The sequence below is a fragment of the Rhamphochromis sp. 'chilingali' genome (genome assembly GCF_963969265.1).
Source record: "Rhamphochromis sp. 'chilingali' genome assembly, chromosome: 6".
NCBI classification, from domain to species: Eukaryota; Metazoa; Chordata; class Actinopteri; order Cichliformes; family Cichlidae; genus Rhamphochromis; species Rhamphochromis sp. 'chilingali'.
In genome coordinates this window covers 9,058,211-9,085,295 of record NC_137933.1, presented here as the reverse complement: position 1 = coordinate 9,085,295, position 27,085 = coordinate 9,058,211, and the positions used below count along the sequence as shown (strand labels likewise).

The window sequence follows — 27,085 nt, the reverse complement described above, 5'->3', positions numbered from 1 at the left end:
ATTTATTGATAAAAACAGTACAAAAAACCAACCATTTGTACACATATTTACAAATAATAATAAAAAGTGAGTGAGTACAATTCAACATTTTCAGCAATCACTCACAATCCTGGCACTGCCATGGTATCTGTAGTCTGCATTTACCACATGTGTATCTTTTGCAGTGAACACATCGCACAGTGGCATGATTGTTCTTGCAGTTGTGTTTGACCTGACACGTGGCTCTTTTTCCAGGGCTAGGTGTGGAGGGTTGTGTCCGAAGCAACTGTTCTTTTCTTGCCTTCTTCCCAGCTACATGAGAGCGAGCCAACTCTGTTGCAAGCGCCACCAGGAAGTCCACCCGTCTTTCCTTCGTCCCAGTGCATGCTTGATACAGCACATGTGCATTCAGTGCTGCCATGTCAATCATGTTATAAAACACGGCGACTGGCCAGCGCCGTGTTCCTTTGCGGACAGTGTACTCCCGAACCATCTGGTCCATCACATCCACGCCACACTTTGTTTTGTTGTAAAGGGAGACAGTGTTTGGCTTCCTTTTGGTGGTGTTATCAGTCTGAACCACGCTGTGCATGCTGCTAAGAACATAGACTGTCTTCTTCCGTTTGGCCGCATACGCCGTCAGCGTGGCAGCAGAGGTTGAAAACACCTAAGAAATAAGATAAATTGTTATTTCCATAGCCCTTTTACACACAATGAAACACATAAACATAGAACCACAAAAGACCTGTAACATACCTGAGTGGTGAATTCATTGCGATCTGTCTGTCTAGTGGATTGAGGAATTTCCCTGCGAATCCTGTTGACTGTGCCGAGGATGGTGGTTTTCCGTCTAAGAAGTTTTTGTGCAAGTGAAAGCGTGGTGAAAAAAAATTGTCCGTGGTAACATTTCTGCCCTTGTCTAGGAATGGTTCCATCAGCCTCATTACTACATTTTCAGAAAGTCTCTCCCCAGTGGGACGATTGGGGTCCTTGCCAAGATATGGGAAGACATTGCAAATGTACTTGGATTTTAGGTCGCAAGCCACCCAAAACTTGATCCCAAACTTGTCAGGTTTACTTGCAATATACTGCAGGAAACAGCACCGAGTCTTTGATGGGAAAAGCTGTTCATCAACGGTGATATGTAGACCAGGGTTGTAGCACGTGATGCAGTTGGTGACAAATGATCCCCACACACTGGAAATTGCAGCAAACTTGTCAGTCTTTGCTCGATCACAGCGGGTGGACTTGTCATCAAAGCGTAGGTGTTGCATGATGTTTTGGAAGCGGTTTCGTGCCATAGTTCCAATTATCTGTGGGTTTCCCAGGTTTGCTGACCAGCAGTCATTTACAGATGGAACCCTGTAAACCCCCCGCAAGATCACAATTGCAATAAGGATGAAAATGATAAGAATGATATTTCCTTTTTGGTTTTGGAGAAAGTGTTACGATAAGACTTGAGAATACATAGCAACAGAAAAGGTAGATGGAGAGTGGCTCCAATGCAAATATGGCTGGATCACTATCTATTCCAGGGAAATGAGTATGCGACCCAAATATGGCTCTGTCATGAATCGCTGTGCGGCAGGCAGGAGTTGGACCCAAAGTGCAGGACTCACAGACTCAGGGAGGTGAACTCAAAACTCAGCTTTATTTGCTGGCAGGGAAAAAAACATACAAACTAATCTAAACTGGGAACTTGGAAAACTCACAGAGAGACACACAGGGAGATCCACACAGCATGAGGGACGACGCGACACTGACTCAGAGAAACACAGGGTTTAAATACACTGGGAAGTAACGAGGGGAATGAGACACAGAAGGAGGGCACAGCTGGGAGAAATCAGGACTGACGAGACAAGCAAAGCAGGACGCATTCACATGAGACACGGACCATCAAAGTAAAACAGGAAGTATCACACAGAGACGCGAACTTGACACAGTGGAGACAGCAACTAAGAAATACAGAGACATAAACCATAAGGCAGAGGTCTAAGAACCAAAATACACAGGGAAATACTCAGCTGGGAACACAAGAGACTAGACTAGAGAGAGTAACAAAAAACCAACCATGAGAACATAATGCACAATGCAGAGTGACAGAAAACAAGAAACTCAAACATGCAAAGACACACAATTACACAGAACAGAGGGGACACAGAGAGACATGAAGGGCAAGGGATCAAAACTAGAAGCCATAGAATAAATCACACACAAGTACAATGATACAAAAATCACAAAGAACTAAAAACGCTGGGTCAGGAGACCCAGGACCGTGACACTATCAGGCACCAGAACACAGGTGTCTGTGTCTTCCTATCTGAAAGTCTCAGAACTTTCTGAACTGTAGAGAAGGAAATTTATCCATCACCCTGCTCAGTACATAGCAACTCACAACTCACAGCAAAAATACCCCCAAGTGAGTAATTGTGCACTGTAAAAGTCTCAGTTTTCTCTTGCCCAGACCATAACACATACCCAGGGTTTAAAACTAAAACTGGGTCAGCAACAAATTCTAAATTTTGGTGTTTCCGAAATGGCAGAGGAGAGTGGACCTTGGGCTGAAATGCGGCTGAAAGATGAACAGATTGCTCAGTGTAACATTAAAGCACAAAGTTCATCTAACAAACAAAGATTGGGGGGGGCTTTCTCTCTCAGTTTTACCTACTACCCTCACTTTACAGTGTGACTGCAGGCGTTTAACTTTAGCTCTTCCCTGCACCATGTGTGCTCTACTCTCCACCCTCATCAGGCACGCTAAATTAAGAGCCAACCAGGCACAAACAGCAGCAGCAGCCCAAGAGCCGCAGGCAACAAGTCGTGACATTTCAGCTTCCCTGCGGCTGAAAGTGACCCCAGCTCTGGAACCTCTGGCCTTAAGCACACATACACATTCACACACAGAAAGTACACCACATCTGGCAAACACAGCTCTCTAATATATAACCAAACATAGCCCAGAATGTCACCTATCCCAATATATTCAGAAGCAAAAAAACCAACCCAAAAAACACAGACTCACACAGGGATCAAGCCAATTCAATACCAAAGCTCGACAGCTCTCATGCATATTTATGAAAAGGGAGAGTGGACCTACTCCACAGAATATCAATCGGAATTATAGGACAGGAAGAGCTCAGAAGAACTTGACAAAAAAAAGAAAAAGTGTGCACACATACTGTAACTATGTAGGTGCAGTGGGTCAAAGTTGAACTGAGAAGTCAATCTATAAACTGAAGAACGCTTAAAAGATTACACTCCTGTATAGCTTTAAGGAAGACTGACGCTGCCACCCACATGCAAAGGAGCTTCATGAATGTGTTTTTCTTTTAATGATGTCATTTTGAATCCAAATGACATGCATTTATTTGGTATTAACCAAGGCTACATTATCATATCATAAACAAAGTTATGAGAGTTTACACAGGGTTTCAGATTGGCTGTTGCGTGAGTATTGTAATTAAGTCATGAATTGTTTGGCATCAAAAACCCTAATCTTTCTCCCAACACCAACCAAAACCTCAGGTTAATGAAAATGGACTGGCTCTTATATAGTGCTTTTCTGCTATACAACCTGTCTCATTCACCAGTGCATTTATTTAAGCACGTTTTTCTATGTCTGAGTGCTACCTAACATTTACACACCTTCACACTCTGTTGAATGCATCGGCAGCAACTTTGGGTTCAGTATCTTGCCAAAGGACAACTCAGACCTGCCAAAGATCAAACCAACAATCTTTTATTAACCTGCTTCACCTCCTGAGCCGAAGCCACCCTATAATGTTAGGTTGTAATAACAAATGCATCTCAATAAATGTACAAATAAATGAACTAAGTCACTGAAACTTAGCAAGCAGGTCTGGCCCAGATCTGGTATCAAGCCGGCACTGCTGGTTGATTTCTGGTATGATAAGACGTATGTCATTCAGATATGGGCCAGGCCTGGGATAGATGGCACTGTCTACGTGATGGCATGCAATATCTGGCTCGATTGTGGTCTGGTTTATGTGGCCCAGGCCCATAGAAAACAGGTCTGGCCCGGATCTGGCATCAAGCTGGCACTTCTGACTGACCGGTATCATGGCAGAGTGTATGTCAACCAGATGTGGGCTAGGTCTGGCAATGATGGCACTATTTGTGTTCCTATTTTTCTATTTTAGTTAGATGACCCAAATGCCATTTGCAATACTATACTGCTATAGTAGCCAACGTTTCAAATGCAGGTTTGACAGGTTTGTGAGTGTACACTTTAACCAAAACCTAGTGACGGTTTACTCCTCTTTGCTGGTGGGCGGCTGTAGCTCAGGCGGTAGAGCAGGTCACCTACTGATCGGAAGGTTGGAGGTTCAATCCCTGGCTTCTCTTGCATGTCAAGAGTGTGAATGTAGTCAGGAAGCACTCAGTTTAGAGAAAGTGTGTGATTGGGAGAATATGGCATGTTGTATAGAGCTCTGAGTAATAAGGGGGAAAGGAAGTGCGCTATAAAATAATCAGTCCATTCACTATCCGAACAGCGTTCTGTCATCTTACTTTTGCACTATTATGTTCCGGCACATGTTGCTATTACATGGCTTGATTAAGGTACACATTAAGCTGACATCTGGGCCAGCACAGGGCCAGCAGTGTGTTTGCAACTGGTCCGTGGCTGCACACAACTTACACATGGCCCACATACCGCAAAGAATGATGCCCTTTTGGTTCAAATTATTTAAATGTCTTATCTTAGAAGTTCCAAACAAATAGAGTACCTTTGTTAAGTTGAATGAAACATTTGAACTGCTGCAACAAAACAAGAAGACAAAGGAAAGGAGATGGTGATGATCAGTACATGCTATCTTAGGGTTCAGCTCAAACCTCTTCCACACTGCTAATGATGGCCCATCAACCCCCCACACAGCAGGCTGAGTTAGTGCTAAAACAATTATCATGCAGTAATTTAACAGGCATCATGAGGAAATGTTTTTCTACAACATTAAATTGCATTTCCACACTTCAAGTAGAGACGGCTTCATTACAAACATGTGTGCATGTTTAAGAGAAAGGGTAGGGTGCGACTGGAAGGTTGACTTTGTACAGCGTGTCACCTTTTGTGGAATTAAATGAATACATCACTCTAGGCCTACGACGGGCACCAGCCTGACAGCCCGACTCCATCATGCTGCAGGACACGGAGCCACTGATACTTGTCAGCTGGAGAAGAATCATTTGCATTGAACGAGGAGCAAAAAGAGAATGAGAGTGCTCCAGCTTCGCCTCTTTCACTGATGGAAGCCTCTTCTGGGCTTCAAGAGGCCTGAAATTTCTGAACGAGCAGAAATCCTGATTTGACTCATGAAATAATCATCAAAGGCATTAACTCCACTTCACAGCGAGCATTTATTTTATGAAGCATTTAGTTGTAGCTATTGTATTCTCGCATTACAGCATATTTAATGAAGGAGAATAATCTATTGGCAGGCAGTCCATTTGTTATGAGCAGCGCAGGCTGACAGCTAATAAAAATGACATATCTGTTTTGGTGCTCTCTGTACAAAATATAAAAAATGAGCCTTATCACCATTTAAATGCTTTCTTTTCATTGCTGATCCTTTAATAACCACCATTGTACAAAGCCACTTTTTTTTTTAACTAATAGAAACTGCTGTGCTCAAACAGACGCCTAATGTGAGTATGCATAGCTTTCAGGGGAAAAAAGTGTTTGCATATCAAACAAAAGTGAAAGCTCGTTGGCAGGAATAGAGGGAGGCTTGTTTTTATTAGAATAAGTTTAGAGTTGATAGTAAAATATTAGACATTACAAATCCTCCATTTTCGGAACCTAAATAAGTTACAGGGAAAAATTAACTTCATGAAACAATTAAAATTTGTTAAGATACTAAAGGGCAAGGCTTAAAACAATCCCAAACTTTGCTTTATAAATAAAAAAAAAACAAGTACATGCCATGATTGAATAGCTAATAGAGGTACTTTTAGCAGTACTAGCTCAAGTCATTGTTTTCTATATTAGTTTATCAGTTTCTCACATCATTCTGGAGGATTTTTTTGTATAGCAATGCTTCTGTTATTTAAATCAGGTTAAACTCTGAATTTTGAGGGCTATCGCAATACCTCGATTATTTTCTTTTTCAGCAGTTGTGTTTTAGATACAGAAGAGTTCCTGGTTGACTCAATGAATTAAACCTGAAACCTCAAATTGTTAGCCCACCACCACTGTGCTTTACAGTTGGTATGAGGTGTTTGTGATGATATGCTGTGGATTATGGCCAAAATCACCACTTAAGTCCTGGCAACCCTTCCAAAGAACTCATGCGTTTTTAGTGTTTATCTAAATGCACTGTCGTGAACCTTTAACATTAGACACACGAGCTGAGGCTCGCAGAGTCTGTCAAGAAGTGTCTTATCTCCCGAGATATTCAGCCCTGGGAAAATTGTGTATTAACACAAGACAAGCTCCAACTTCTGCTTTTATAGTGGTGTTCACACTTGCTAATGATTAGCTAATCGAGTGCATTCGATTAGCAGCATCTGGCTTTTCTGACCCTCTTTATTTCTATAGCAGTAGGAGTGCACTTAATTTTTCACAGGGACAAAGACTTGTACAAACAAAAACGTGTACTTCCAAGCAGCATTGTCCTGTGAAAATGAAAAAAAAAAAGCTCTAGGAAAGACATTTCTAATAATTACACTGTAATTCCATAGAAAAAGCTGGAAATTTACCTATTTACAAATCTGTAGAGACATAGAGCAAAATCAACATATTTACCCTAGTAAATATGAGACCGTACACTGATTGACTGCTGAAGCCAAAAACTACACTGCTGAGAGAAAAAGAGACTCAAACAAAGTATTACATTTGCAGACTACAGAGCTAAGGTGGAACAGCCTAGTGTGTGAGATATTTCTCCCTGGGTTTGCAACAAAAACAAAGAGTCCAGTGATCCATTATTAATTTTGAAAAGAAAAATGCTTTGAACCATACACACTACTGCACAGTGAGAATACTATTTTGTTGGGCTCGCATCTCACTGTCAAGAAAGAGGATCCAGTTATCATTCATATATTCTAATGCCCTGGATGTTGAAGGTAGTGTGAAGAGACACACAGATAACATAAAGAAATTATTCTGCACACTGACACATGGCACAAACATTGATTGAAAGTACTCTGATATATTTTTCTCTAGAAATTTCTCATATGCCTTAAGGACTGTAAGTTCAGTCCTTGTACAAGCTCATGGTCATCGTATCTTAAACCTAACACATGACTTGAAATATATCATATAGAGCATATACTGTAAGGGTTTCCCAGTTCTTGTTTGTGGGATCCTGAATTATAATCAGATTTCTTCAACTTCTAAATGTGCAAATTTTCCTTTGCCATGAGCATCACAAACAAAATTTGATTTGCCTCCACTGTGCTACAAACTCCAATCGATTTGATTTTCATATTTATCTGTTAAATGTTGTACCACTTAAAAGTTTGTGGTCACGTAAAAACGTGCTCACATTTGTTGTTTTATACAATTTAACACACTACGTTGTCAATAATAAAGAATAATTATTCAAATCATTAATCATTTATTATCTACACAAGTGTACAGCGGCTACAGTGTTCTAATGGCAAGTTGTATTATGTTGAAAGGAAACGTTTAGGAAAACATATTTTGTGTGTTGGCAGAGTTAGCACGACTCTGGTTCTGATTAAAGAAATTCAAATTCTGCTTCTCAGTATTTAACATTAACGCCAGAATCTGAGACTGATCTGCTGCGTCAGTCTCTGTGGGCACTGTGCATACTGCCCTTTTCATGTAGTATTACCAACTGCCTCTGACCAGAATCAAAAGAGAAGCTGGAAACATTGGTGGCTAAAAGAGCAAGAAGACAACTACATCAGTTTGAATTATATAGCATCATATATCATATGCCCCACTGCTCATCATCTAGCACCTTTATTATATGGTACTCATAAGCAGAGATGGGCAGTGTAATCCGATTACTTTTTTCAGGTAACGAGTAAAGTAAGGGATTACTATTGCAAAAACGGTACTTGGATTATCTTTACTTTCCCGTAGGAACGCTGCGTTACTGCGCTACTAAAACCGTGATTTTTTTGCGAGAATGTCTCATGACAGGGAAGTAAGCAAGTGCGACGGTTGTGACAACAGCTGTGTGCAGATCAACAGTGGATCATCGAGTACTGGAGAGAGTATGAGCGTGCAGCGTTTAAAAACTGTAGAAGTACTGACCTTACTTTAACCCTTGTGTGGTGTTCGTATTTTTGTTACTCAGCCAGTGTTCATGGGTCTGGTGGACCCGCTAGAGTTTTGGCTTTCCAAATTAACACTATCAAACAATTTTATGTTAAATTACTCAACAGATGTTTACTTCATCCCAATTACAAGCCATATGAACAGCAAACATGGTTAATTTTTTCCCTTTACCTTTATTAGATCACATTTATGAATTAATGTGCTTCTCGTTTTTCTTTTATATAAAATGTTATAAAAAAAAATCAGTTATAATCAAGTGGAGTGAGTGGAAAGACACAACACATTTACACGTGAAGCAATATGTTTCACAACTAAATGGCATCAGTTGCTCATCAATGGTGACATTAGGCCCAGGGTTGTAAAACAGGGGAGGTGGTGCACACACTTATCCCACACTGTCCTGATGGCAGGTAGCTTGTCTCTCTGCCGTCGAGCTGGTCTGTCGTCTCGGTTATCAAAACGGATAATCCTGGAAATTTTGTGGAAGTTTTCCAGAGACATTGATGCACGGAAAGGTTCTTGCCGGTTTCTGCATCCCACAGGCATTCTGTGGATTCCCCTTTGGACCTGAAAACTCCAGCAAGGATAAGAACCCCAAAGTAGGCCTTTGGGGTTCTTAGATGGATTTGGTCCATCTCCTTCCACCTCTCTCCAAAAACACACCTTCCTTCTAGATTACTGCAATCCAGAATAATTTTCTGGATGGAATCTGGGATGAAAAGCTCAAATGAAGACTTGATGTCCTGCACATGAGTAACTGTCAGCCGTGTTGGCCCTGGCTTATCACAGTAGCAGCTCTGCAGGGTGGCTCATTTCTTGGGCAAGAAGACCATTCAATTTCACCAGTTATTGACATCCATATTTCTTCACTTGCTGTCTGGTGGGCTTGTTCTGGTCCTGGAGCTGGCTGCAGATGGGGTACTCGTCTTCGTTTTGTTACTAAATGGTGCTCAACCTCATCCTCTTCTTCAAAGTCACTGTCAGACTCAGAAATGTGAAATATTCTGAAACCTCTTTGTCAACATCATCATCCGAAGCCCCTCTCTCTTCCAAAATCAATTGGATGGCCCTCGCAGCAGATAATCTTTTGTCATCTTGATCAGTTGTGATAAAGAACCACACTGGCAAAGTCTTATTTATAGTATTATGCCCCTAATTTGCAGGTGGGACAGGGTATGAGAAAATAAAATTTGGATCCCTCAAGAAAGAGGGTAAAATGTGTGGGAATGTAAGAGCAGACGTGTTGATAGTTGAATTTTCAACAATGTTGCAACTTTGTGCGCGAGCAGGAGGGGAAGAAAACACCATCAGCAGCACCAGAAAGGAGGAAGACAGAGTGTGGGAACACAGGACCTACACTTTCAACACTTTTACTAGACCTGGGTCCAGTGGACCCGAACACCTTGTATGTAATGTAAATGCGTGGGGGGAGGTACAGTATGAGGTCATTGAAAATTTGTTCAGATTCATGTTCTTCACAGAAAATAAGCCAAAGCCAATGAATTTCAGGTTGAAAAAAATAATTGTTTAATTTTTCTTTTGAAAAAAACTGAAAACGGGTCTCACAGACCCGAACACCATACAAGGGTTAAGTTTGATTCCATAAAAAGTGACAAAAACATTAGCATCCATTAGCATTGTGCGTGGGAAGAAAACATCTTTTTACGGCGAAAAAAACCCTAAACTTCCAAGCAAGCTCCGAGTGTGCTACCACGTAATGGGAAATTCACAGAGAAACTGCCGTATCCTTCCACTGACCGCTGCGGCACACCTGCACCAGGGTAAACCTTCGCCTACCCAACTCCTGCTTTACAGGTGAAAATAGAGCAAAAGGACTGCTAGTCTTTGATTTTATTTATTTTCTGCTGTGTTTTACTTCAATCAATAAATCTTTATTTATAAAGCACTTTTCATACAAAAAATGTAGCACAAAGTGCTTAACATAGTTAAAAGCAGCCCACCCCACCCTCCAACTCACTCCCCACACTCTCATTAACATAAATGATGTGAATACACACATATCTCCCCCCCCCCCCCCCCCCCCCACACACACACACACACACACACACACACACACACGCGCACACTTAAAGAGTAAAAATTGGGCTGGGTTCACATGAGCCAAGTGAGGAAACACTATAACAGGGAGCCGTCTGCACCGAGAGCCGGTCACAGACCGCAGCCTCCAGGCTGGGCACACAGCAGGAGGGAGGCAAAGGAGCCCCCCAGCCAGGCTGAGAGGAACCCCAGAGACCCAGCAGCCACGGTCGATCACAGCCCTGGTGCAGAGAGCCCCCTTCGAGGAAACACTATTGTCACATCACATGTGCAGGTACATTGGTACAGCACATGCGAGTGAAATTCTTGTGTGCGAGCTTCACAAACAACAGAGTTGTGCAAAATACAATAACATAAACAGGCAAAATATACGAATGGCTAAATCTGAAACTAATAAATATATATGTACAATATATAATAGTATATGCAAAAAAAAAAAAATTTCTGGATGTGTATACTAAATGTTTTTCTACGTGTGTGTGTGTGTGTGTGTGTGTGTGTGTGTGTGTGTGTGTGTATACACATATTTTACAAATTAAATAGAGTCAATAAGTAAAATATATAAAAATATACAGAGTTGAGACATGTGCAAAACAGTGGCATTACTGTACAGTATGGAGTGCATAATGTTGAAGTTCCAGTAGTGAAGGTGAGGTGTCTATGACGTGTTCAGCAGTCTGATGGCCTGATGGAAAAAGCTGTCTCTCAGTCTGCTGGTACGGGACCGGATGCTGCAGAACCTCCTTCCTGAGGGAAGTAGTCTGAACAGTTTATGGCTGGGGTGACTGGAGTCCTTGATGATCCTCCCCGCTTTCCTCAGGCACCGCTTCCTATAGATGTCTTGGAGGGAGGGAAGCTCACCTCCAATTATCAGTTCAGAGCACCGCACTACTTTCTGGAGAGCTTTGCGGTTGTAGGCGGTGCTGTTGCCATACCAGGTGGTGATGCATCCAGTGAGGATGCTCTCAATGGCACAGTGATAGAAGGTCCTGAGGATGCGAGGGCTCATGCCAAATCTTTTCAGTCTCCTGAGAAAGAAGAGGCGCCGCTGCGCCTTCTTCACTGTTTTGTTTATGTGTACTGACCACGTAAGATCCTCAGCCAGATGTACACCAAGGAACCGGAAGCTGCTCACTCTCTCCACAGCAGCGCCGTTGATGGTGATGGGGGTGTGTACTTCTCTGCACCTCCGGAAGTCCACTATCAACTCCTTTGTCTTTGCGACGTTGAGGGTGAGATGGTTGTCTTGACACCAGTGGGTCAGGGCGCTGACCTCCTCCCTGTAAGCCGTCTCATCACCGTTGGTGATAAGACCCACCACTGTAGTGTCGTCCGCAAACTTCACAATGATGTTGGAGTTGTTAGTGGCCGTGCAGTCGTAGGTGTAGAGTGAGTACAGGAGAGGGCTCAGTACACACCCCTGTGGAGCACCAGCGTTCAGTGTGATGGGGGATGAGGTGATGCTGCCCAGTCTGACCACTTGGCGTCTGTCAGACAGGAAGCTAAGGATCCAGCTGCAGAGGGAGCTGCTCAGTCCTAGATCCTGCAGTTTCCTGTCCAGCTTCGAGGGAACGATGGTATTGAATGCTGAGCTGTAATCTACAAACAGCATTCTCACGTATGTGAGAATGCTGATACAGAACGGGATACAATATAAATATAAATATAAATAGAGTAAGAAGATTAAAAAATGGATAAGAATAAAATCAATAAATATTAGGTAAAGCCTAAATTAATAATAAAATAACAGGATAGAATAAATAAGCATAAAATAAATAAACGCTAAGTAAAAGCTAAATTAAAAAGGTGGGTCTTGAGCCTGTTCTTAAAAACATGTACGTTCTCTGCGGCCCTGAGCTCCTCCGGCAGGCTGTTCCACAGACGAGGGCCATACCACTGAAAAGCTGCCTCTCCGTGAGTATGTGTCCTGACTTTAGGGACAATCAAAAGGCCAGTACCAGAGGACCTCAGGGTCCGCGAGGGTTCATATGGTAAAAGCAGATCTGAGAGATAAGAAGGCCCAAGACCATTAAGACATTTAAAAACCAATAAAAGAACTTTAAAATCGATCCTGAAACACACGGGGAGCCAATGCAGCGATTCTAAAACCGGTGTAATGTGGGCCCGCCCTCTGGTCTTCGTCAGCACACGAGCTCCCGAGTTTTGCAAAAGTTGTAAAGTTGAAATATTCTTCTTAGGAAGACCAGAGAGCAGGGCATTACAGTAATCAATGCGACTGGTAATAAAAGCATGCATTAGCATCTCCGTGTTGGCCCGAGAGAGAATTGGGCGGACTCTGGCTATATTTTTTAGATGATAAAATCCAATTTTGGTTACATGTTTAATATGTGGGATAAAACCAAGCTCAGAGTCAAAAATAACACCCAGGTTTTTCACTTGTAACGAAGGACATAGTGAAAATGCCTCTAATTTAGACAAGAGTTTCTCTCTCTGAGCCTCAGGACCGACGATTAAAACTTCAGTTTTGTCCTGGTTAAGCTGTAAAAAGTTTTCTGCCATCCAAGATCTTATATCTAAAATACAGTTAAAAAGGGCATCCATTGGTCTGGTGTCATCAGGAGACAGAGATGTACAGCTGCGTGTCATCAGCGTAACTGTGGAAGTTCACTCCATGCCTCCTGATGACACTGCCGAGAGGGAGCATATACAAAATTACAATATTAAAATTAATAAAACTATAAAAGTTTTAAAAATAGACTTTTCCATTTGATTACATTTTGTATGATGGATTATGCAGAAAAAGTAAAATTGGGCTGAAAGATCTATCGCTTTATCACCTATTCAGGTTGTAAATCGTGTTTTTTAAAAGTAACTAAGTAATTAATTACTTTTGAAAATAAGTAATCAGTAAAGTAACAGGATTACTTTTTGGGGGAAGTAATCAGTAATTAGTTACTGATTACTTTTTTCAAGTAACTTGACCAACACTGCTCATAAGAGACAAGAAAGTAAGCAGAGTCAGAATCAGAATACTTTAATAATCCCTAAGGAAATTATGTGGTTACAGTTGCTCCAAGATAAATATATTACAAAGTTTACAAAATATAAAAAAAATAGCTCTATACAAATAGCTCAAGAATATTACAGAGGTGAAATTTATATGACTAGCATTTTATTCTAACTTGTAAAACTTTGTTATTTGTTATTTTTACTGTAGAGCATGTGCAAAAGGATGTAACTATTGCAGTGTGTGCAGTGTACTACATGGAGGAGTTATACAGACAGGAATGATTTCCTGTGTCGTTCAGTGGTGCATTTGGGTAATCTCAGTCTCTCACTGAGCGTGCTCCTGTGACCGGCCAGCATGTCATGGAGTAGGTGGGAGGTGTTATCCAGCACTGTCCTTATCTTGGACAACATCTGCCTGCCCAACACCAACTTAAAGGAGTCTAGCTGCATCCGCACCACATTGCTGCCCTTGCGGATCAGTTTGTGATTGCGACCCTCAACCTTGCTGTCCCAGCATACAACAGCATAGAAGATGGCACTAGCCACAACAGACTCGTAAAAAATCCTGAGCATTGGCCGACAGATGTTTAAAGACAGTCACTAACAGGATTTATTATTAATGCAATCAGAATTAGTTCGATTTTTATTTATTTTTTGAAAACTTACTTTCAAGAATGAGTACTCTCCTAAACATTTGACTAGTATGATTTGGCACAGCCATTTAATAATAATAATATGATTACGCACATTACTACAGCAAAATAATTAGCAAGTTACGTAAATCAAATTTTTTCAAATGCATGAAAAAAAGGTGAAAAAATGTAAATGTCGGTGTGGTTGTTTTCCAGACTATGTTTGGTTGTTAGCAGCTGCCAGACAACCAGCAGAAACTCCAGGATGTCAACGGTTGCAACAATCATAAAGCGTCATATCAGTTTTTGAACTCTTAGCCTAACAAGGCAGCAAATGGACAAATAATTCCTTAAGTGGAAACTGCTGACTTTTGACTGAATAGTCAAAGTGATAAGTGGTGGTATGAGTGTTAATGGGGGATATAACACTTAATACCAGTACAAATTCCTCTAGCATGTTTTTCTATAGTATTATGAGTCTGCTAAGACCAGAGGAGACGGTGGTTCAAACTACTATGTGATAAATAAACAGCCACAGTGGGAGGGTTGCAGGCTGCATCTCCTGAGATGGAGATTGTGGGCTGTAGAAAGTCTCGGAAGTGCTGTGACAGCTGTGGGAGGAAGCTGTTGAGGTGACAAGTGTTCTTTATCAAAATCCAGTGGCATTGTCTGTGGGAGAAAAGTTTTGGAAATGAATGGCTGCCAGAGAGTTCTGGGTTAGCTGTATATCATCCTGCCCTTTTTCTTCACCTCCAGTGTCATGCAGCGATTTCATAGAAGGCAGATGACAGCCAATTATCTGCTATATAGGAAGGTCAGCACTCTGGAGCTTGTCCATAGAACGGGAGGAGAAGGAGGTAAAGCAGATATGACGATGGCAAAGCACTCCGGTGCCTTCTCTACTGACCTGTAAAGTATGACCAGGATTGGTTGCAAGGCGTTGTGCTTCAGTTGTCACAAGAAGGCTATGCTTGATTGGAGATTGTGGATTTAGCAAATGTTGCGATCAGGTCAGAGGGTGGTAGTGGAAAGGTGCACAGCTTGAGGTATATAGATCAATGGGATGTGATGTGAAAGAAGAAATCAATTCTCATTTTCACAGTTTGGAGTGTGTTCAGCATGACATTAATACCAGCCAAGCGCTGTGTGACGCAGGCCACCTCAGGTTTGTTATAATGAGGGTGACGACGATGTCAGGTCTAAACAGTCAACGAATCGTTTGAGTACAGGATGTAGTGGAGTGAATAAAACATAAACAGAGGGGAGCGTCTGCCAAAAATTAAAAATATGCCTCATGAATGGCTGTCCCTGAATTTATTATTAATATTTTGTTTTACTTTGGGCACCAGATTTCTTTGACTCAGCAAATATCGTAGCCCAAGATGTGCCTCTTTCCCTTTCATGGCCCCTGGTGGTACTATGCTATATTGATTCCTCCCACCTCCACCCCCCAGTTTTCTAGTAGTGTTGGAGAAATCAATACAACAAAGTATCAAGATATTTTGCATGGCAATATTTTATCGATATAGGGATATCAAATGTTGTCATCTTATCAAAACTGCTCATACAAATTGAACTTTTTAGTGCTACAATAATATGTACATAAGCTACAGTTATTATAGAAAGAAGGTGGTATTGTAATGCGGCATCTCTGGCGATTCCAATCTTCTTTTGCCACACATAGTCATAGAGACAAACTGCTTCAAACTTCAAACTAATAGCAACCACAGATGTTTCTGGGAAGTTTGAGAGAGACCCCCAATAAGAATGTCTTTTGCTGCTAGAAAGCAGGCAGAGCCACCGCTGTGCTATGTGAGTAATTTGTTTTCCTGAGGGACTCACGCTATCGAGGCTGCTTCCCTGCAGGCTTCTTAGCCAGACAGGGAGCGGCACTGCCCAATGACATGTTTAGTTTTCAAAGGCGGCATCACAGAAATGAGAGCAGCAGCTGAGAAAACCAAATGTTGATCTCAAAACTATCTTGAGAATATAGGAGCTTTGATGTATGACTTAGGTTTGATGCCTTAATGCTCTGCCTGAAAACCACATCATCCAAGTTGAGCATTATTTTCTGGTAAACCTCAGTCACTGCTGTATGAGTGTGCAGTCCTGCCACTATCAGAAACAACACTTCATGTGTGTGCGTGCGTGTCATCATTCTGTCTGTAAACATAATAGCCCGAAATGTTTTTTAATAATTCTGATGAAACTTTGTAGGGGTTCAGAGTGGGGTCATGTTAACAATCCATTAAAATTTGTCTTACGTCCACGAAGGTCTTCAAGGTCAACTTAATGATTTGTTGGTCAAAAATGGACAAAAAGCTTTAGAACTTTGAAACTATGATTATTACAAGTGTGCTCTTTGTTAAAAATACATATTAAATAATTAAAATACCATTTGACCTCTGGCTTTATTTAAGGTCAATAAATTCATCTGAAGGTTAAAGTGATAATAATCACTTTTAACACTTTTTGGCTCTTTTTAAATGTACTTTAAGTACTTAGTCTTTTTTTTCCCCCCTGTTGGCAGATGTGAAATGCAAAGTGAGGTCAGAAGTCAAATGTAACATGTAGTGTGATATTTAGAATCCCCGCATATCATTCCTAATATGCTTTCAAGACCTACAATGGCAATAACAAACAGTTTAAATAGTTTCATACAGCATTATTATCATTTTGACCTACAGCTTAATCTGCTGGCCTTAAAGGAGAGTACAGAGATCAAATGTGTCATTAAGTATCTTTCTACATGTTGACAAAAAACAAACACACTTATGAGAATCATAGTTTTTAAGTTATTAGGCTTATTGTCAATTTTCAACAAATAAAATGACCTTGAAGACCTTGGTGGATGTAAGCCATGATACCATGATCCCACTACAAAATTTATGAGAAAAACTTTTCAAACTATCATGTTTACAAACTTAATGGCATGCACACACAAACAAATATTTATATTTAAATTATATATTTAATATGGCTTTCAACAGAGCAAACAACAAAAGCCTCCAGTTCAGTGGCATCAACGTGTCTTGTAGAGCAGCGGTCTCAAACCCCCGGGCCACGGCCGGTACCAGTCCGTGAGTCGTTTGGTACCAAACCACGAGTGTTGAGGCTCGGGTGTGAAATTTGTGGTTTTCAGGGTTTCATCGTTATTTTTTTTTATTGTTTTTAAAGTTAACTCTGTTTCCCTGGGTCTTTTCCCGTGTGTTATGAATAAAACTTTTTTTTGGTACGGGTACTGGTTTTATTTTGTTGTATTTATCCGCGACACCTTAAAGGCTGGTCCGTGAAAATATTGTCAGACATAAACCGGCCCATGGCGCAAAAAAGGTTGGGGACCGCTGCTGTGGAGAATCACTCACCTTACAATGCTGCCAGGATGAAAGCTTTCAAAGTACGGACAGCTCCATGTATTTTTGATGTATCTCTAGAAGAATTTACTCATCATTAAAGCAAAAGTAACTTCTACATAGCTAGCCTAAACAAAATACCCCATTTAAATGACTCTCTCTGACCTTTACAGTTTACAGCCAGAAGAGTTCTGGTAGTATTATCTTTTATTTTATTTTTTTTCTTTCTTTCGTAATATTATTTTTTTACATTAATGTCATGGCATAACAGTAAAGTTGACCGAGTATTTTTCTGATGTCAGGTAAATCATTCCTACAGTTTAAATGAGTCACTGCTGACAGCCTGTATTGCAGTGGAGAAGAATGGATTGGTGGAATTTGAGATGTAAGGCAGTGTTAAGACAGGTGTGCTCACATGTTGGTGTCACATTTTACACAAAGGAAAATTCAAAAGAAGGCTGGAGGGCAAAGGACCGCAGTACTGTTTATGCCCACCAGGTAGGCGTGTCCCAGTAGCACTGACGTCACGCAAAAACTATGGATTGAACGTGTACAGAACGCCAAATAACTGCCACTTTGAAAATGTTTGTGACAGGAACTTTGTAGCCCTTCGGATGCACTTTAAGGTGTAAAAATAGTATTCCAGTAGGTTCCAGTACTGTTCACATAATAAGCGCACTGTTCCACATTTGATATCAAGATGGGTTGAATACATGTGTAAAATGGAAACAGTAACTGTAGAACAAACTGTAATTCTGGGAAAGTATCTATTAAGTCCAGACAAAGCCAAAGACAGCATTTGTACTGTATTGCACACCTTTAAAGCAAACCCTGCAAGGGAGTGCACTTTCTAGAATAATCTAGGGAGTTCATTGAGGAAACTGGCATCTGTCGGAGGTGAGAGGCCATGGCTCATCCTAGTGCTGCTCCACTGGGGAGATCAGGAGTTCAGGATTGCAGCCAGCAGGTTATTCTTCTTCAACATTCAAACACAAATCCCATTTCATGGCAAAACAAGCTTTTGTGGATCAACCTATAGCACGAAATAAACAGGCTGGAGGAGGACGCAGGAATTTTCTATGGCAACACTTAGTTTTAGGATCATTTTAGGATCATCTGGCAGAGAAAGACGAAACCAAATTGTCAGTGGCAGTTTTACCAAGTAATGATGATTAATCATTTTGTTTTGTCAATATGCCATCAGACCTGCTTTTCAAAGGTATAAGTTATAGAGAATCAGATGCTATGAATTAATTTTCTTAAGCTAAAATTTATTTTAACACAACGTACAAAAACAAAATGAACAACATTAACATTTTTCTTCCAATAATAGAGATTGAAGTCATGAGGTGGATAACAGTCAATGTGGGTATTGGTACAACTGTCTTATAAAAGAAATCTTCCATTGCCTTTGGGTTTAGGCAGGGTTTTTCTATTCTACACATGACCTGTACTTTTACTAAGGCACGGGAGACTGAAATGTTCACCTTTACACCTGTGCAAAGGAACTTTGTAAGCAAGGAATTTTAAAATATCCATAAATATGCTGACTTCTGTTAAAACGTTTGACAGACGTCAGCATCTAAAAATTGTGGAGAGCCAATTTATCGCTCCCGTGTTCAACTAACTGCTGATATCAATAGAATTCAGCAGTGGGCCAGGCATTTTCTGCATCCAGCTTCCCTGCACTCACCAACATTCATAAACTTTTACCAGGAAGCCAAGCTTAACAAGTCCCTCTTCTTCCCCAGCATGTTTCTTCAAAGAGAAGAACCTGTGAGTGCTTATGAAGTGAGGCACTGAGGGAGAGGCAGACCTGTAGAGTGACAAAAGGGCAAGCAGATGAACAGAGCAGCTGGAGGAGAATGGCTGAGCATCTTTGAGTGCACTGGTGGGAAGAGCAGTGGAGAGACCAGGCTTTGAGTTACTTCATCACAGAGCTATTGCCACTTGCTGACAATAAGAGCGTTACTGGTACCCAGAAAACTGCTGTCTAGGCAGAAATGGGATTCTTTTGTTCTATTCAGTCTAGTGGAGCAGCAATAAACCTTTCTCCCCATTCCCCAGTGCTGGGTGCAAGAAAAAAAAAACAACTTTTTCTGCTTTAACACAGGGCACAGAGAAATGCTTGCATTCAGAAGATGTTTTACCTTTGAGGATGAGGACAGCGGAGGAGGAGAGGAGGGGCGAGAGAAAGGATATTATCATATCAGGAAAGCAGAGTTAGCAGAGTCAGTGGGAGGGAGGAAAGACAGGACCGTTTGATTGTGCAGGGAGAAAGATGAAGAAGGAAAGGAAAGACAGAGCGATAGAGAAGGAATGTCTGATTGGATTTGGGTGAGCCGTAGAGCTACAGTGGCTGTGTGTTAGGTGGCTGAATGGGAGACTTGTGTTATAATGGGAAAGAATGGCCATCGGCAGAGGGCTAATAGGGCCTTCAGAGAGGATTCAGAGGTTCAGAACAAATCCTCAGTCACAATGGAGCACAGGTCTGCACCAAGCCAGTCAAGGCTGCGCCCATCTCACCAAATTTAATTACGCTCACAGTGTGGCGGTCTCTCTCCGAAAACAACTTGTCTCAAAATAACTTCATCCTGCTGTGGCTTAGCTGGGTTAGATTTGCATCTAAATCTCTCTCTTGCAATACCTCACAATGCACAATATATGAAGAAAAATGACTGAAAGTCAGTTAAACGGTTTGGTGGTAGTGGTGAAGAAACATTTATAATTATACTATGTCTGAATGTTACATAATGAGTTTCATCCAAAATTACAGGAATGAAAGTCTTGCTAATGTTAGCTGTATGGTAATACTATCTAGCTACATAGGCATGCTTTAAAGGTATAAAGCCCTGGATGGCCTTAAATTTTCTTCTTTTAAATTTGGACAAAACTGGAGTTATTGTACTTTAAGTCCCTAAAAACCTCAGAAACATGGTGTTTAACCAGGCACTTTCTCTGAATGGCATTACCTCGTCTTCCTTGGAGTCATTTTTGACCAGGATATGCCCTTCAACATGCAAATGAAACAAATATGTACGACTGTGTTCTTTCATCTGTGCAAAATTGCCAAAACTACAAAATCTCTCTAGGATGCTGAAAAGTCACTCTACAATCACAGTAAGGTATTCTGAAAAGCCTTCAGTTGACCTACACTGTTACAAAAAACATGTTAAAAAAAAACAAAACGGTAATATTCCGGCAGCTGGGGCGCCAAAACACTACCGTAAAATAACAGAAAATAACTCCCTCATAAAAATACGGTTATTTCCAGTAATGACAATACAGTTTGTTGCGCTAATTTTACATGGGATCTTGCCCTTTCAAGTGATTTTAAACATTAAATTAGGAACATGTTAATGTGATTAAACAATGAAATTACCTATAAATAGGGAAAAAAAACAAATCTTAAAAAAACAGTAATATTCCGGCAGCTTGGGCGCCAAAATACTACCGTAAAATAACAGAAAATAACTTTCTCATGAAAATACAGTCATTTTCAGTAATGACAATAGAGTTTGTTGCGCTAATTTTACATGGGATTCTGCCTTTTCCAAGTGCTTTTAGACATTAAATTAGGAACATTTTAACGTGATCAAACAATGAAATTACCTATAAACAAGGTCAATGAATGTGGCAATATGAATCATAATACGTAAATGTACAGAAATATACAGTTAACAGTTGGTTTAAATAATAATGGATTGCATGCCCTGGGACAGACTGACAGAGGCGAGGCTGCGTATCGCACCATCGGCCCCTCTGGCCATCACCAGTAGGCGAAGAGTCTTAACCACGGACACAATACCGAGAGTGTCCAAGCCGGGGCTCGAACGGCAATCTTCTGATCACAAGGCAAACTGTCAACTCTTGAGCCACGATCGCCCTAAATTGCAATGATAATAATACTTATGTGATGTAAGACAAGCTTATAGGAATCATGTTATATACTTTTCCATAGCATTACATTTGAATTCAACAGTTCGATCTTTTAAATAACGGACAGGTATTTGTGAAATCATGATACATTTGTGAATGTATTTTAACAATCTAAATATGCATATTTAATAATCATGGCAATTATGTTTCATTACATTACAGTGATTTAACGTTAATTTACATTTGAAATGTGAAATCACAGTCTATTTACGTAACTTTAATGATATTCTAGAAGAACAGAACAAAACTGTAAAATGCACAGTAAAATACTTTTATATTAGGATTTTTTCCTACAGTACAGCCATACCCACGACCTTGTGGTTGTTAGTTCACATTCATTGGCCGATGCTTAGCGTCATGTTATTATGTGTCCCAACATCCAATGGCATGTCACATTGTTTTCATGGCCACACCCTCACCCCAGGTGCAGAGGCCTATTTCTGTTCAAGAATGTTGTGAATACTTTGAGATTTATATTAATTGCAATTCCTACCTCTACATTTATTTTTTTAAATATATAATTAGCACAGCGTGGCCATGCAATGTTTTATATGGTTTTTTTAGTTTTTATTACTATTAATTATATTTTCACTTGTTACCTCTGAATTATTGAATCAGACCAAGATGACATGAAATTTTCAGCAAAATTATAATTCAAATACTCCTTTAATTATTGATTATTCTCATTAATTTTCGATCATTTTATATATTTTTCCATAGTATTACATTTGAATTTAACAGATCATTCTCTCACATAACAGACAAATATTCGTGAAATTATGATACATTTCTGAATGTATTTTTACAATCTAAATATGCATATGTACAAAAAAATATATTTAAAAAACAAGTAAATTGTGTTTTACTATATTTACAGTGATGTTATGTTATCTTACCTTTGACATGTAAAATCACAGTCTACTTATGTACATTTAATGATATTCTAGAAAGACAGTACAAAACTGTAAAATATACAGTAAGATACTTTAACATTAGTGTTTTTTGGAACAGTGGAATATGCTGCATTCAGAGTGCTGACAGGGACTAGAAACAGAGCTTAACTCTCCCATATTGGTCTCTCTCTTCATTGGTTCCCTATTTTATCCAGAATCAAATGTAACATCCTTTTTCTAACATACAAGGTCTTAAGTAATCAGGACCCATCTTATTTTACAGACACGATAGTATCATATCATCCTAGTAGAGCTCTTTGTTCTCAGACTTACTTGAGGTTCCTAGGGTACTTAAAAGTAGAATGGGAGGCACCTCTTCTGTGGAACCAGCTCCCAGATTGGATTCAGGAAAAATACACCCTCTCTACTTTTAATATTAGGCTCAAAACCTTCTTTTTTGATAAAGCTTATAGTTAGGGCTGGATCAAGGGACCCCTAAGCATCTCTTAGTTTTACTGTTATATGCTTAGGCTGCTGGGGGCCTTCCCATGATGCATTGAGCACTTCTGTTCCACTCCCATCCTTTCACTCCACGCATGTTTATACACTACTACTGTATGGCATTAAATTTCTCCCATAGTTCATGTTTTGTCCTGTCTCCCTATGGTCTCTTCTCTCATCTGTTTTCCCCTTAACTCCCAACCGGCAGATAGCTGCCGCCTTCCTGGTTCTGCTGGAGCTCTTTCTAACACTGCAGGTACTGTACCTACTGTACCAATATAACACACTTTAAGCAACTACTGTTATGACTTGGCACTAAATAAAACTGAATTGAACTGAAATTTTTAAGAAATCTGTATAATGCCTGCCTGATCTGTTTCTGTCCAGAAGCAGTATCTTCATTACTGCGTAATAAAGTGTGTTCATGGATCTCACTGTGAACAGACAATTCAAAACCCGACAAAGACATAGAGGTAATGGACAATGAAACACATCTGACTTAAAGTAGGTTTTGACTAAATCCAACTAAACCTTAAACACAGCACTAGAAGACATGGAATAGTAAAAAAGTCATGAATAAGTTGAAATGGATGTGGAAGGAACAGTGAAAGCTAGTATTGAAATAGAGGTTTGGGAATACAGACCAACTGGCAACTTTTGATGCCAATAATCAATTATGTACTTTAGTGTTTTGGTTGGAAGACTGTAAACAACACATAAGTGTAAATGCAGTTACAACATTAGTTCTTGGTGGGACAGCCCTATCCTGAACATTTTTAGAGCAATATACACTATAAGTGGCTTAGCAATTAGTATATCTAACTGGGTGTGTTTGAGTGTGGCTGAGGGCCTTTAATGCAACATTTGCTTAGTCCCAGCACTCCTCAGGGCTACATATGTTGCATAGAGCATGTCATTGTGCCTGAAGGAGGAGGGCAGTACAGTCATCTGGCCCCATTTAGCTTTGCTTGCTGTTGTTCGGCCAACCCACTGTGCAGCAATTATGCCTGAAGGTAATGTGAGAAAAAAAGTGAGAAAGAGAGAGAAGAAGAGGGACTAAAAAGGAACTCTAAGGGTCACCTTTAAAGCACAGTAGGGGGCAGCGCATTTCTCTTCAAGTGTGGATCATATACAGTACTACGTGCTTGAAGAAATAAGTACACGGGCACTGACATACACTGCAATATACTTAGGCTGAGTACTCAAAAAAGATGTCCTGAAGAACTCATTCTTTACTTCCATGCATAAAAACTTTAAACCAAAGCTTATCTCATCAGCCAATTTAAGATCATGTTGCCTATATGGAAAGGAATTCATTGAATGGATGCAATATCTTGGGTTAACATGAATGAAACATTTAATGTTGTAACCATTAAAGATAGAACTTAAATGCTTGGACCTCACAATTATTGAAGCAGTGTGGGATACTGGGGGATACTAAGACAGAAAAGAACAAAAGGCAGACAACATCCAAAGAAGAACTTTAAATATCCTTCAAGAAGCCTGGAGAACTATTCCAGACAATTCCTATTTAAGGAAATTAAAGTAAAGCTCAACCAAAGAGAGTGCAGGCAGTGTGAAAGAATAAAGGTGTTAGGACTGTACAACTTCTGTTTTCCCCTGTATACTGTATTTTCATGTATGTTTACGCATATTTTTACAAAAATCACTACATCAATGTGGGACAGCTGTGGATCATCTGGAAGAGTGGGTCGTCTACCAGTTGCAGGATGAATCCCCAGCTCATGTCATAATTTCTCTAGGCAAGATACTGATCCTAAGTTTTTTTTACCAAATATCTTGAGGATCACACATACACTGCTTTTTTGAAAAGATTAGAACTGGGTAAATGAGACTTTCACTAGAGCTTAAAACTAAAAAGAAAGCCACTTTATAAGTACCAGTCAATTTTCCTAGCAAAATATAAAGAAACGGGACACGGCTCAAGACCTTTGCATAGCGCTGTACATCTATTAAAACTTTTCAGCAACTGTATGTCTTGTTTCCCTTGCTTTAGAGGACCAGCTCAACTTCACTCTCCCATTGTGTGCAATTTTGCCCTCGTATTGATCCTCAGCAAGAAATGATAATTTCTACCTCACATGCTCACTTGGACGACATGTTTTACAGAACTTTAAGGCTTTTACCTTTAGAGCACAGGAGGAAAATCATTGTCGCCTGCCCTTTACAAACAACTCATAGCTTCTCTGGGGGCCACAGGGTGATCTCACTGCTGCCACTCACTGATATCTTACATCGGCTTCAGGGACAAACCTTACAATCCACTGCCAGGAATTCATTAACAACTAAGAAGCCATTAGAAATATTCCCACATTTTGTCAAGAAAAACAATCAGCTTTTTCCCATACTGGTAGTTCACAGCAGCTCAATTACAAGGCCATATGTTCCACGTTTGTATATGGTTGTTTATACAGCATTGTGTGAAAGAAGGGGTTTGGTGATTTTTTTGCATTTTTCTATTTCTTTATACCTCACAGTGATCTTATGAACACTGAACACGGAACGTTATCTTTCTGCCCATAGTGTACTGGTTGAAGGGCTCTATTATTCCAGTGACTGGCCTGCCATCATGCTCTGGCTTACACTGGTAATGCTGTAATAGTACACTGCTCTTTAATTTACTCATCAACAGCCTTCTGCAAACAGCTAAGAGTAAGATGATAAATCCAGTCTAGGTTTAATTTAAAACGAGCACGCTCTGTACTCCATGGAAGAAAAGTTATACAGAAAAGCAGCCATGGGCCAAAATGAAGAGGATTACAGCTGGATTACCTGTGTTCTGACTCGTGGATGGAGAATATGACTCCTGACGTGGAGGACTTCTGCTGGATGGAGGCCAAGAAGGTAAACTCACTTTTACTCCTGAACAGCTGTACCACTTTTTCTGTGATGTGTGCTGGGGCGTGAACTGCTCTCCCAACATCTGAAGGAATAAAATGAAATGGAAAGAAATCATGAGCTTGTGTCAACTCTTTTCACATGCGACGTGCCGTCTGCCTCCTCCGTGCACACTTGGCAAAAGCGCAAGCAACATATTAAGTGAGCTAATCACACATGGTGAAACACAAAGTAACACCTTTACACTTTGAAATATCTCTGAAACTGCTTTGGCAGTTCTGTCTGGCAAAAAAAAAAAAAAAAAAAATCTGTTGATGCCAGCAGGCTTCATCCACAGCTTCATACGCATGCTTAGACAGCAAACTTTGCATAGATGTGTGTGTGCGTCTGTGATATAAAAGAACTTTATGTTCCCTTAAAGACAGAAAGATAAAGGAGAACCAGCAAAGATCAAGATTTTCCCTTGGCATATCCACTTGCATTCGGGTAGCGCTCTTCCCTACAAGTTCATAGTTTGAATAAATATAACTATAATAATTTCTAATCTCGGTCTCATAGTAATTGTGATTTAAACTTATTCATGTAAGTTTAAATCATAGTCTATTTTATCCTTAAATAACAGCTGTACCGAAGGGGAGAAAACCTAAGTGAAAAAACATGACCAGTTACAAAAAAGTCAAGAACATGTCAGCACGCCTTAAACTCTTCAATAGACTCTTATTGCTATCGTACATCAAGGATTTCACATATTAGCACTGTTAGCGTGGGGATATAGTCACTGACCTACCAACATTTTAAATGCTGCATTTGCAAAAAGGACTGAACTCTCTGTTTTATCATTAACACATTAACATTGTTGGTAGATTTCAAACACTGAGTTATTTGCAGCTTTATACTGTTTGAAGCAGCAGTACATTTTATTGTATGTAAAATTATTGGAACTCTAAACAACACTGGGTTTAGAGACACTAAGCTACTAGCAGCTATAGCTTATTGTAGAATTAGCAAGTCTGAACCTGTAATAAAAATCAAAAACATCAAAATGGGACACTGCCAGGATCCAAATCATTTTTATTCGGCAGAGTCAGGCACACTGCTCTTCACACTTTAGACACTGAATTCCACCTGGAAAAGCAAACAGTGTCAAATTTGAAGAAAGCTGTTGTGTGTTCACATCTTAGTGTGCAGCATCTGGCTTTGTCCTTGCTTGTAGTTTTTGTATTTGTTGTTTATAGAAATAAACCTAAATGTATATGTCTAATGAGGTTCACTATAGTCAAAAGAAGATTCATATTCTGTCTGCAGTCATTCACCTTTAATAATAATAATAATAATAATGGATTGCATTTATATAGCGCTTTTTCGGGACCCCTCAAAGCGCTTTACAATTCCACTATTCATTCACTCTCACATTCATACACTGGTGAAGGCAGCTACAGTTGTAGCCACAGCTGCCCTGCCTTTAGTGGCACAGCTTTGTGCCACCAAAGATAAATGACAGACCCCCTTTCTTTTTAGAACAAAACATGAAGCAGCAGCAACACAGTAACAACAGCAAGAAGGGGTGGGTTGCAAAGCAGCTTGTAGAAATACAATATCTGAGGCACACTAAAACAGCTTCAACACCTAGTC

The 27,085-nt window shown here is 40.2% G+C and overlaps 2 protein-coding genes across 2 annotated transcripts in view; both read right to left on the bottom strand.

Moving 5' to 3' along the window:
- Positions 1-27,085, bottom strand: part of LOC308398574 (protein kinase C-binding protein NELL1-like) — a 328,133-nt gene that overhangs the window by 255,058 nt on the left and 45,990 nt on the right. Inside the window, exon 3 of the mRNA XM_080885307.1 lies at positions 25,388-25,538. Within this exon, the coding sequence (XP_080741433.1) occupies positions 25,388-25,538 (151 nt within the window). The remainder of the gene's footprint in view (positions 1-25,387; positions 25,539-27,085) is intronic.
- Positions 98-13,849, bottom strand: LOC308398065 (uncharacterized protein; the record flags this gene model as incomplete). Its single annotated transcript, XM_080884459.1, has 3 exons — positions 98-646; positions 736-829; positions 13,707-13,849. The coding sequence occupies 3 exons, from the start codon at positions 13,847-13,849 to the stop codon at positions 98-100; spliced, it is 786 nt and encodes a 261-aa protein (XP_080740585.1).